The sequence below is a fragment of the Antennarius striatus genome, chromosome 8 (assembly GCF_040054535.1).
Source record: "Antennarius striatus isolate MH-2024 chromosome 8, ASM4005453v1, whole genome shotgun sequence".
Classification (NCBI taxonomy): domain Eukaryota; kingdom Metazoa; phylum Chordata; class Actinopteri; order Lophiiformes; family Antennariidae; genus Antennarius; species Antennarius striatus.
In genome coordinates this window covers 16,334,209-16,346,619 of record NC_090783.1, presented here as the reverse complement: position 1 = coordinate 16,346,619, position 12,411 = coordinate 16,334,209, and the positions used below count along the sequence as shown (strand labels likewise).

The window sequence follows — 12,411 nt, the reverse complement described above, 5'->3', positions numbered from 1 at the left end:
TTGTAATGGATTAAAAAAAAACATTCGGTGCTTTAATTATTCTGTTATCTGCAATGTGCTTCAAAAACAAAAAGACACCCACATTTGTCCGACAGTAAAAAGGAATGGAAACATTCAATGCGTCTGAAACAATAGTTGCTGACAGCAGTTGAGGTTTTTTCTATTAGGCGTTGGCTTATCTTCTGAGAGCTGTGTCTGATTTCAGAGAACCTGATCTGTGTTCACTAGTCCAGAGGGAGGTCACTGAGAAGGTGACGACTGACGAGCCACTGCTGTAGCCACTGACCAGGCTGGAGGTGGTCTGTTGATCTCTGCTCACTGTGCCAAGCAGAGATGACTCCACCAGAGTGAGTCTTCCAACTTGAACTCCAAAACATTTTCTCGCTAGCCCTGTGATTCTTTTTTTTGGATACTGATCTAAAAATACAAACCATTGACCCAATCTTTCCAACTCCAGAGCACACGAGGTCCTAATGGACTCGACGGCCTCAAATATCACTGAACAATCTGATACTACAGGTGATTACGGCCCTGGCATGGTTGTGTTTGTGAACTTAACGGAGCAGGGAGAGGCACATTTGCTGCTGTAATTACTCCGGATTAAAATCACTCCAAACAACAACTTTAATTTGACAAACTTCTCTGAATTAGTTGGGAGTAAATCTCTCTGAACTTCTTTAAGTTCTGTGTCCTCATGTCCCCTGTGGTTGATCACAGCTGATGACAAGAGTCTCATTTGAATATCAGCAGCATATTAGAAGTCAGACTACTTGGCAAGAGTCAGTAAAGTCTGCTTATGACGTCTGTGTGGATGATAGGCCGCTCCCTGAGTTTCTGGCAAATTAATCCCTTCTCTCCAGATAACACACTGTAAGTCATTTTCTACAGTGTGAGGGAGTGGATGTCCACACGGCCTGCGTAGCTTAAGAACAGGAGACTGCACAACAATTGGTGGAGGATGAATTTCAACGAGTTCAATTGTGTCATTTGAGATTTTATTTTGACGTTAGAAATTAAAACTGAAATAGTGTTCTGATTCTTACGGAACACTGCAGTGGATGACATCAAACTCTGCACTCTAAGTAATTGTTGAAACTGAAACTGAGTGCACTTTCAATTACAAATTGTGTTCCTTTGCTGCCAGAGCTGGACCTGTAACAATAAATATGAACACAACTACAGGTCTGAAGTCCTTATAGTTTGTTTTTTTGTGTGCATCTTTATACTGCTACTCCACCTCATCTCAGAGGTAAATACTATGTTTTATTCAACTACAACTGTCTGGGGTTGACTCGAGTCTAATAGATGAGTAGAAAGCCACCAGATTAGGTTTAGATTTGAAGGCTTGGGTCATTGTGGGCACCTGTCGCTGATCATGTGATTGACTGAGGCGCTGTATTTACTTGTGACCTGGAGATCACGCGTCTTCTGTCAAATTCTAAAACCTACATCAGTTTTGTAACTTGCTTTTACCTTCTATCTTTTCAAAAGTTGATATTTTTTTCTTGTCAGTTCTGTTCATCTTATCTCGGTACTGAATTCAATTCTATTACATTTGCAATATAAGGAAGAATATTATTATTACGACCGATGATGATGGACATTCATTTTGCATCAGGATGAACACAACTCCTGCTTGAGTACTTTCTTTAAAAATGACATAACATCAGTCATAATTGTGGGTAGTTTGATTTTGGTTCCGTATGGTCATCATCATCTGATGACAGTTGTGTGTCAATCATACTTATATAAACACGCTGGGACATATTCTATATAAAAATCTTACATAAGATATCTGGGACAGGAGCCAGAATGGATTCTCTGGCTGAACTGATCCGTTAGGATTTGATAGGAGATAATAAGACAACACATTTCTTTACAGCTTTGCCTAAGCCTGGGAATCACATGGACATGAGCATCATGAACGAAGGAAAAAAAAATTGCAGAAGGGAAATTTCATGTTCTTTTGTTCCTCTGAACATCGACAGACTTGTGCAGCTCCAGCTTTTTTCTTTTTGCATGTGTCAAGGTTGTCAAGCACAGATGCTCAGATTTGAATGAAAACATGATTATTCTATGGGATAAAGTCGATATGGCATCAAACACAGCCGCATCACCAGACAGAAAAGTATTCATATACATGGATCGAAAAGGAGCTTTTAGTAAAAGTATCCATGTCTCCATGTCACGAGATTAAGAGCCGTTGTTTTACTTTTCTTTAATGTCGACCACCTTTGGAGCATATGTGACTTCAGAGCGCAACAGTGGGAGGCATTAAGCTCTTCATGGACATGGACTTCATTTGTATTTCAGCCGCAACTTCCGCTTAAAGCTGCTAAGAGTAGAATTTGCCTCTAAAACAGATAGCCCCTAAGGATTAGTCTTCATAAGCTGCCGTTTACTGATCCTCGAAATCATACTGTCTGGGTGCTCTGAAATCAGCTTACAGTCGTTCAGACAGTAGATGGTGTGTGAGCGCTTTTATGATTGGGATTGCGTGTCGTGGGTTTTATGTACAGTGGAACCGAATGAGAAAAAGACAATTGTTAAGAGTGTCGCTTCCAATCTGCACCAAGTGTATGTCACCTAATGTTGTAGACACACACACACAACACACACACACACACACATCAAAGGGTTGCCTGTCGTGTGAACTGAGCATCTCCGCTAACCTCTGTGACTTCTATGTGAAAATCCACCGTGGGATTTTACACACTGACGCAGACAGGATCCACTCCCTGCCGAGCTTTAAGAATCCAGACAAGGTCTACATCAAACAACTGTCCCTTTTATACATTTGACAACACATTAAAGTTTGATTTCAAAGACAAGCGGGCAGAAATGCGAGGACCAAACTGTCAGTGATTTGTCTTTAAAGTTCATTGCTAAATAAAGCGATTGTGAAGAGCAACCAGCCCCACGGACATCTCTCCCCCAGCATCAGAGGTACCACTATAATTTATTCATGAGAAAATTGAAGGAATATCATCTTTAGCTATAGACAAAGTAAACAGTTATATTTAACAACACATCGAGCAGAATGTGATACAGTAAATAACACAATTTAGGACAAACAAAAAGAAACATAAAATAAATTATTGGTAAAATCGTTCTGCATGTCTGAGATAATGTCACATAGAAAAGAGAAATAGAGAATCTAATGTTGCTGACATGATGGCAGTCAGGTTGTTAACTACTACTAGAGATCAGTCAATGGAAATGAGTTGAAATGTTTCTGGTTTTCAGGTTAGGAATGTGCCACTTCCCTTCTTGTAGCGTTCTTCTCGTCGCATGCGACACGGTTAAAGGCTCAGTGAGATCAAACATGCACACACACACTATTTCTGGGTTCGTCTCCTCTACAGAAACAGAAAGGTGAACGAATCTCTAAATGCTTCTCTTCTCTGAGGCGTCTACGCTGAGCTGGACACGGCCAGTTTCTTCAGGTGGTCCATGAAGACCTGCAGGCTGACGTCATCGGTGAGGATCGGGGCGCCGGTCTCCTGCGGGAGCATGGGGGAAGGGGCAGAAACAGGGGTTGAGGAAATTTGTACTCCGATTTTTACAAGGCAAAACTCTGATCCTGCGATCGCTTTAAGGAAGCACATTTATCGCTAACATTAGCTTATGTAAGTTCTTGATCCCTCTAGCAGCTCATTTTCAGACTATCTCAGTGTTTGGACACTGGAGGTTAGAGTTCAGCTCTTCCTTCACTTGGGAAATAAGAGATTAAAGCTATTTTCAGCTTTCAATCTGCCCCACTTAGAATCAGAGGTTAGCTAATCCAAGACCTGCGTTTCCTGTCAGTTTGACTTTAAATCTTCAGAGTTGTCAGAGCAGATTGTTTTTTTACACCCAGGAGAAGGACACGCCTGGGGGTTTGGGGGTTAAGTCGTGATTCGGATGTGGAAAGTGAATGAGAGGATTCTGAAATTTTGAGAAGGAGCCTCATGCCTGTGTGAAGTTACGAATGTCCTAAAGCTAGCAGCAAATTCAGAGTGAAAGACAAATGAGTAAAAAAATCTGGTGTGAACTTTTACATATTAAAAGCACTTATAAAAGACAACATTTATTTCTTTCCTTTCCACTTGGGCCTCTAATTTCAATTCTTCTCAGCATCAAATGTTGACTGGTGTGATGCTGTACCTGTCCCATGGCGTAGAGGTTGTTGTGGGTCTGTGATGGGTTGACTTTGGAGAGCAGGAAGCGAGCCTGGGAGCCCCCGTGTTCGGTGTTGATGTAGCGCGGCATGGGGAAACGCGTCTGTAGGATCTCCTGGGCGTCATCCAGCGGCGCTTGCAGCAGCTGCTTGAAGTTCTCGTACTCTGCCATTTCCTGGTAGCTGGCCTTCTGCCACTGAGCTATGGTCTAGAAATGAAGAGGAAAATGACATCAGGAAAGGTCGGGGCTAAACGGGGGGGGGGGGGGGGGGTGTTAGGGTAACATCTAATGAATACCTCTCCATGATAGATAACCAGCTGGAAGAACGTGTCCATCAACAGGATCCGATCGGGCAGGATGCTGCTGCTGTCCAGGAGAACCGGCTGGAACAGACACACAAGCAGAACACAGTTCAGACAGCGGCGCTTCAAGGGTTGATGGTGAAGGCGTGTGGGGTGTGAGGCTGACCTCTGGTGGTCCATAGAAGGAGTATGAGTAGAGGATGGGCTGGATCATGATCAAGGATTGGGTCAGGTCCTGCCTGACGAAGTGGTGCCTGTAGTAGGAAGACTCGTCCGGGCTGTTGTTGAACACTTGCAGGAACGGCGACCGCCGCAAGTGGAACATGAACTGCAGGCAGATATTTTTTCATTCATCTACATTTTTTTGGTACATTTAATGCTAAACAAATTCAAGCGTGGCATGTCACACCCGATTACATCACATCTAATCGCTCTCACGCTTTACCTGTGGGTAGAGGGAAAGAGTCTCGGACAATCTGAAGGACGTTGGGTCGTCTTTATTGAACTGGCCGAACTTCTGACACTGAAACCAAAGAGATAAAACACCGTTTGACCGCTGAACGTATCACGGAAGAAGACTTGGGTAAGCTTGTGATGTTTTAACGGCCTCTCAGTCCTAACAACTTGGCATCATTCCTCTCATCGGCCCAGAACTCACCAGACGAATGAGTTGCCTGTCCAGCCAACGCAGGACGTCCGGCCCCTCCTCTGACTCGGCTCTGAAGACTCCCAGACGCGCCATGAGCACGGCGGCGGCTTCCTGGTCGAACGATGACTCGATGTGCTGAATTTGGGTCTGTGCATCTGCCCAGCTTTGGTAGGTAGAAAGGAAACAACAGGGGAGGGAGGAGGTGAGGGGAAGGTGAGCATGGGTGTGGTGTGAGTGACACACAAAGGTCCCTGAAGGCGTCATCATAATTCCAGGAATGCAAACAGCGTTTCAAAGAGGCTAATATTGATTCTAGCCAACACTTCCTTGACAAAATCCTGGGATCAGTTTTATTGTGAATTTACAATGATGAACTTCTAAAAATGAGTATTGACTCTGTCTTTTTGGTTCAATAACCTGAGGTGATGATAATAATAAGACAGGTTGACATGAAAAGTCAATAAAAGCAGATGTGTCTCACTTCCTGGCGACAGTCGACACCCGTATCCTTCGCTGCGTGTTTGAATGCTGGTACTGGGTTATGAACTGGATCGCCCCTCGGCCCCCCTGGGGAATGGGTGCATTGTGCTGCAAACATAAAGACACAAGGACAGTGGGGCTAAAATTGTTAAAAGCAACTTGTATTTAACGAGCCTAATAAATGGCCTCCTTCTACGAGAACAACAGAAACGTACGGAGCCATTCGTCACAGTTAGCAAAGTGTTTGGATTTGATCAGAACTTTTACAGCCATCCCATTGGGGACCCTCAGCTCGCTGTGCGTTTCTTTTACCTGATTCACCACCTCAAAGTACATTCCCAAAGTGGTGGAGGGGTTGAGGCTGCACACTTTCCACTGGGTTGTGCCCCCGACGCCCATCTCCTGCACAAAACAGAGAAAGCGTCACGATGAATGGCAGCAGATGATAGCTCTCACTAGTGAAAATTCAGCTGGGAGTGGGGGGTGGGGTGTGGAAAGTGGACCGGGGACTCACATTCTCTGAAACACTTGGACTCTTGGAGTTAAGGGTAACACATGGACCAATGGCTCCGCAAACCTTCAACTCTCTTGATGTCTGTACAAACGTGAACAGACAACAGTGAAACAAACGTGCAAAAAAAAAAAAAAAACAACCCAAAATGTGGCCGGCTTGATCAGCTGATCAGTACTTAAACAACATTTATGTTGATGTTACCTTGACCTCCAGGACGCCTCCAAAGGCCATGCGGAAGTCGCTGTTGTAGTCTTTGCTGAAGACCCTCTGGAAGGTCTGCTTGAACAGGGATGTGTTGAAGGAGTCTCCCATCACAATGTGGCCCCTATAAGAGTCCCAAACAAACCCTTTTAAATGCTAACAGCTCATGAAGTAGGTGCATGTGTATAAGTAATCAAACATGCAAAATAGCTTAGACTAACACAACCTCACATCCGTGATTAATTCAACAAACCACACGTACCCAGTGAGATTAGATAAGCACTTCATCTCCAGCAGTCCTGTCTGATCCAAGGCGCAGGCGTAGATGTCAATACTGTGGCCGTTTACTGCCGAGCGATTCGCCATGGCTTCATAATACTGTGTGATAGGAAAGACACGCAAACAAGACTTGGTGTCAGCGAACGCACACCGCTGCAGATGGACCAGATCGGCACGAGGGTTGCGTGCCTGCTCACCTTGGTGGCTTTCTTCAGGTGGCGGGCGTTGTCTTTCTGGATGTCGTGCCAGGAGCGGATGGGGGTTTTCAGTTCATCTCCCACCACCATGCCCGGGCCCTGGGTCGGAGGCCCTCCGATAAACAGCATCACGCGAGCTCCGGTGTTGGGGAAGGTACCCTGAGGATAAGGAGTGGGGAAATTAAGAATAACTGTATAATTGCTCTTCTCATGTAACATTACCACACGCTTTGGTTCCACTACGTCACCTCTCACACATGTATTAATAATGATTTCCCCCAGTCATTTGAATTACTGCAGCACCAAACCTCTCCTTCCGGGCTGTGAATGTAGATAATGAGCATTAACGGAGGAGTGGCCAACTTCAAATATTTGTCATTTAAAGAGAAATTACGATCTGCTTCTCAAACAAATTTGGATCACCTGGACATAAAGTTTAAAAATTTTCAGCCACTGAATAACAGCTCCTAATATAATACAGTCATTTCCTAATCACAAGTTAAGCAGAAACTTGATTTTTTAAAGGATCACAAAGGGCCAAACATATAAACTTGCTAAGGATGGACTTTAACCACCTTCAGAAGTTCTGCTTCATTCTGAAAGACTCGTTCATCAACACACAAAATTCCCAAGAAATCAGTGAATCAGAAGACGCTAAAAACCACAATTTCAATCTAATCAGGACTCATCCCTTGTTTGCCCAAGTACAGTATGACAGAAGAATGATCTGATGCGTCAGTTGTGTAACCATGCAGATTATCAGTATAGGGAGAGAAGATGACGAATGGTCGACAGAAGAGATAGACAGCAAACAGGGACTCACCCTTTGAACAGACAAAACCACATGTACTGTACTGTTCCCACACAAGATAGTTATCTGAACATGAGGCACAGTTGTCCGACAGAGGCTGAAGTTCAAGCTATTTTGAAGCGTGTGTGTGTGTGCGCATGCATGTGACAGTATTTTATCCTCAGGTTTATTTGAACATCATATGGACGGTGCAGCATATAGTTGAATATTTTATAAGCTAACCATACACAGTTATGTGTGTTTTTGCGTTTACGTCTCTGTACCTCCAGCAGACTGACGGCAACAGACAGAGCAACGCCGGTGGAGCGCAGCGGACGTTTGCCCTGCGGGACGGGCCAAGGATCTCTCTGAAGCTCACCGAGCAGGTCGGTTAAATTCATGTCAACTCTGTGCACGGGCTGCAGGAATCTGAATACAAACACAAAGCAAATGTTAAGGGGAAAAGCCAACTGACACACAGTCACTGTGACTGTGCTTTTCTTGCAACAGGAAGAATCAAGCATAGACATGTTGGGGTGTTTGGATGCTCACACCGTACCTGCAGGAGGCCGTGGTGTTTGGCGCCGCCATCGGACGACCTTGTTGTCCAGAAGGAGATGGCTTCGTTAGACCCAACATTTCCTGGAAAATGTGAAAGACAAACATTTAATCTAAAAGACAAGTTTCAGATGTGCTATTTTAACACAGACTTGTGTGACTTGGCTTGGAACACCATCCTTTTTCACTTGTTTAGTTGTACATCTCATCTCTATTTTTTTCCACGTAGTTTAGCCCCCACCCACCTGGATCTGTTTGGGTGTGAGCTCCTTGGTGCCCCTGAACACGTAGCTCTTAGCGATCCCCTCACAGCTAAGCTCGTGAACCTGAACCATACGTCCGAATGTGATGAGTCCGACCAGCGCGTTGGGAGGCAGCAAGCTGAGGGACATCTGCAGGGATTCCTTCAGGGCCTGGAGGTCCTCTTCTTCCAAGCATGTGTCCACCACATACAGAAAGATCAGAGGTGTTGGAGGTCCACGCTGTTGAGAGGTGGAGAGGAATGAAGCACTCTGGTGAAGTAATACGGCTGGCAGAGACACAAGCTCATATTACCATTGTAAAGCCCATGCATTATTTGTGGAGTTACATTTGTTAGCTTCTGGGAAACCTCTATGGTGTCTTAAATCTTGTGAGTATCCAGTGAGGTTGACGTGTGTGATCACAACAAACCCGCAGCTAACGCTCCAGCACTGACCACAACAGCTTAGTGTTCAATCCTCATGTAAACATGCGAACCATGGGAAGTGTATTAAATTAACATGCAGAGATGAGATGTGTTAAAGATGCAGGAACACTAAATGTCATCATTTATAGAGTGGATGATCAGCCAGTTGTTAATATTCACCTTTGCAGAATACATCTTCAATACATACGACATCCATCTATGGGGCAAAGGTCAGAGTAGTAGAGACATGCGTGTGGTTCGTACCTGTACTATGTACTCAATGGTGGAAAACTGTGGCATGAGTTCAGCTGGCTGGTTCATTTCTGATATTCCTGCATAAGATGGAGGGAACTGCAGAGACACAGAGGGGGGGGGGGGATTAACATGTATAAGTGACATTCAAAACAAGTCAAATTTTGCATTCTAACATTTGTCACGGCACGGATTCCTGCCTGACCAAACAATTCTCTAAATGCCAGTTCTTACCGGATTTCTCTGGAAGCAGAAGTTACAAGCCCATATTTTTGCTCTGAAGTCAACTTGGCTGAAAATGAGGGATAAAAAAAATGAGGGGTTTCATTTCATATGCGACGTATAACCTCTCCGTGTCTAAGAAGAGGTTATATGTGGTTTCTGTGACTCTTACGCCTAACACTTATGACACCTGAGAATTTTCAAATGCTGAGCTGTTAAAATACATTCAGAGCATAACAACAAATTTTAATCTTTCCATCCCCATTTTCTTTCACTGAACACTACAATATAAAAAATAAATTTAATATAAAGTATTACCAGTAAAAAAAGAAGGTGAAATCATACCATAATAAAATGAAGTAGTATCAAAAAAAATTCCTGTTTTACAAAACATCTGCAAGAACTATTTGTTTCTGTTTTACTCACCATAGTGGGTTGAGCACCGCTTTACAATTTGCCCGGCTACACAGAACCGGCTCATACTGGATCGGTGGTAAGTCAGGCCTTTCCTTTAGTGGTGTGAACAAACAGGAGACCGGAACCACAAGCCTGGTGGCTTCCAGACGGCTGGAGGGCCAGAGGTTCCAGCTGAATCTCACCCCGTCCCGGTCCTCATTCTGCTGGATGAACTCCTGGTAGGTCGCCATTGTGGAGCTTCAGAAGACAGAGAGAAAGAACTCAATGTGAGGTAGTGGAAACCCAACAGAAGGACACTGGGCGTGGAAGTTTTGTTTTTCACTAGCTGCAGTGAAGTATACTTCAAACAGGTAGCACTTTCCCTCGCAATGGAAAAATAAGATGTAAGTATTACAAAAGCATGACACACAAATGTGTCAATAGAAAACCTGTAAAGCTGGTTTTTGAGATGACAGAAATTCCTCTCTAGGCATCATCTTTGTGGATGAATCAACTGCATCAACAATATTGTCAAATGTCAAACCACCTGAGGAAATTTATGTTCCTTGAAACAAAAACAAGTTGTGTCACCATGATAACATGATGCATTTGGAAAGAAAGGCGGAAATATAGTTGGGATATTATTTCTGTACAAAAGACAACTTTTTTTCCAGGAAGGATTAGATTATTTCCTCAAACAATACACTTGTATAAGTAAACTCACGATCAATATTTTAAGTACATGTTCAAACAAAAATGCATAATGTTTCATTTTACAAGATGAAATATTTCCCTATTACTCTGTGTGTCATTTTATCATCTTTTGTTGTTGTAGGTGTGGAACGGATTTATTGGATGATGTATAATCTGTTTAAATAGAGAATACAAACTAATAGCGAGAGAATCAAGTAAATTATAACACATTTATTTTCAGAACACGGTTCTGTCTGCCCGGCAAAATAAGTATCTGAACGCATCACTTCATGACATGGAATTAAAAATAAGTGAGTTGCCTCAGCTTCTTACGAAATGTGACCTTTGACTGTCCAAACGTGGAGCGGAGGCGGTGGAGCCGGTATCTGTGTTGAATGTTAGAAGAACTCCGTTGCTTTACATAATCATAGAGAAAACGAGAAATTCCGATTCCTGTTCTTTAACATTGAGCACAAGTTACGGCTCAGGATGGAACATTTCTACTCCGAGGTCATTCAAACGGGATCGTTTTCATGTCCTCTGTTCCGAGAGGACATCGGTAACGACGGCGACTGAAGAAACTCAACATTTGGCAGCAAACGTTGTTGTTAATCATCGATACCGATGGTCTCCCCGTCACCTAGCCTCAGCCGGCTAACGCTACGTCTCTCGGCTGACCGGGTTAGCTAACAGAATGTAGCGTAAACCCACTTCCTGTCACTTGATGAATGGAAGAAGAAACTGGCGGCCTACTTCCTAGTAAAAAATTAAGTGCTTACCTTTTTTTATCTGGTTAACCTCAAGTCTACGTCTTTAAAGCAAATTACAACATCTGGAAATAAAAGTATACTTTTATCTATCGGCTTTACAGTCTACAGGACGGACAGAGAGACGGCAGCGATGAGACTAGCCCCTATCAGCCGGCTTCTGAGCTTTACTAGCATGACGTGTTACTCCAGTTTTAGGCTTCTGCTATTGGTTGGCTTGGCCGTGACGTAGAAGGGCGTGCTCTGGTCGTCCTATGCGTACGCACGGTGGGAGGGTTACTATGGGAAATGAAGTTTATATTATTTACCTATGTATCTATGATACTGTATTTGATCCGTGAAGTGGTTTAAAAATCACCTCTTTTCATTTAATGGAAGTATGATTCAGTGTTATTACATTTAGCTTGGTGATTGTGATTGTTCCTAGTTGTCTCACAACTTAATTAATGTAGACAAGTTCCGACCGGCATATTTGTTTTACTTTGAAAATGAAACAAAATAATTTCTTCTACGAAATTGACCAACAATTTCAGACAGCCTTTTTAGTTGGAAGAAGATGAATCTCTTTATTATGAGTTTTATGCAGTTAATATGTTTCAGTTTGTGCCATCTTTGTTGTCATTGTTTTAGCTGATGTTTATTATCTTTCGGTGTGGAGATGCATTGACAGTAACTTACAGAGCCACTGTCCATATACATCAAGTCTCTCATAAAATAATGATGGATAATAGATCAAAAGCGTTTTATCGGCCATATTTGAACCACATTTGTAGTTTTAAAAAAATGCTATAGCACACTTGTTAGATTCTCATCAACAATTTAGGATGGAACATTTATTAGCATTGACTGATCAATGACTACGTCAAACAGGTAACTTATTCAATGCAATTTTAGAAACCAATCAACCGAATGGTTTCATCAGTGCTTGTGAACTGGTATTTCTTTGGCATGTTCGTTGTTCATCATTGGTGAATCCGGTCCAACCAGAAGAAATTATAATGTTCAAGGACAGAGGTGGCAACACTAATAAAAATTCAACTTATGCAGAGTGGATAGACCACATAATAACCTCTTTCCCAGGGGGAAATTGCAAAATGAATGAATAAAAATTGATGAGATCAAATGTTATGAAACATGTGAAAGACTCAAACTGATGACACCAATTATGAGATTCACATCTTTAAGGTCATAGAATAACATTTAATGGATATCTGTTTGCTTTCTAAGGAGCTGTGGAGTCACCGCAAATCAAATTAAATTTACTTAAAAAGTTAAAAATTAAA

General features: G+C 42.8%; 1 protein-coding gene across 2 annotated transcripts; it reads right to left on the bottom strand.

The window, feature by feature from the left end:
- Window positions 1-2,926: 2,926 nt before the first annotated feature.
- sec23b (SEC23 homolog B, coat complex II component) lies at window positions 2,927-11,283 on the bottom strand. 2 transcript variants are annotated; one of them, XM_068322452.1, is made up of 19 exons: window positions 11,141-11,283; window positions 9,699-9,926; window positions 9,285-9,342; window positions 9,063-9,149; window positions 8,377-8,613; window positions 8,133-8,215; window positions 7,858-8,002; window positions 6,784-6,942; window positions 6,570-6,685; window positions 6,308-6,431; window positions 6,107-6,187; window positions 5,905-5,994; window positions 5,594-5,700; window positions 5,122-5,275; window positions 4,909-4,986; window positions 4,630-4,791; window positions 4,458-4,544; window positions 4,147-4,368; window positions 2,927-3,503 (listed from the first exon to the last, which is right to left on the bottom strand). In XM_068322452.1, the coding sequence occupies exons 2-19, from the start codon at window positions 9,917-9,919 to the stop codon at window positions 3,414-3,416; spliced, it is 2,301 nt and encodes a 766-aa protein (XP_068178553.1). In that variant the 5' UTR covers window positions 9,920-9,926; window positions 11,141-11,283; the 3' UTR covers window positions 2,927-3,413. The 2 variants fall into 2 exon arrangements, with proteins under 2 accessions (XP_068178553.1, XP_068178554.1); XM_068322453.1 differs by lacking the exon at window positions 11,141-11,283 and adding an exon at window positions 10,695-10,965.
- Between the last annotated feature and the right edge of the window lie 1,128 nt (window positions 11,284-12,411).

Coding starts and splice junctions, on each gene's coding strand:
- sec23b (XM_068322452.1), bottom strand. CDS start 9,919: ATGGCGACCTACCAGGAGTTCATCCAGCAGAATGAGGACCGGGACGGG. Junction 8,614..9,062: donor CCATTGAGTACATAGTACAG/GTACGAACCACA, acceptor ACCTCTCAACAG/CGTGGACCTCCAACACCTCT. Junction 8,216..8,376: donor TCACACCCAAACAGATCCAG/GTGGGTGGGGGC, acceptor CACATTTTCCAG/GAAATGTTGGGTCTAACGAA.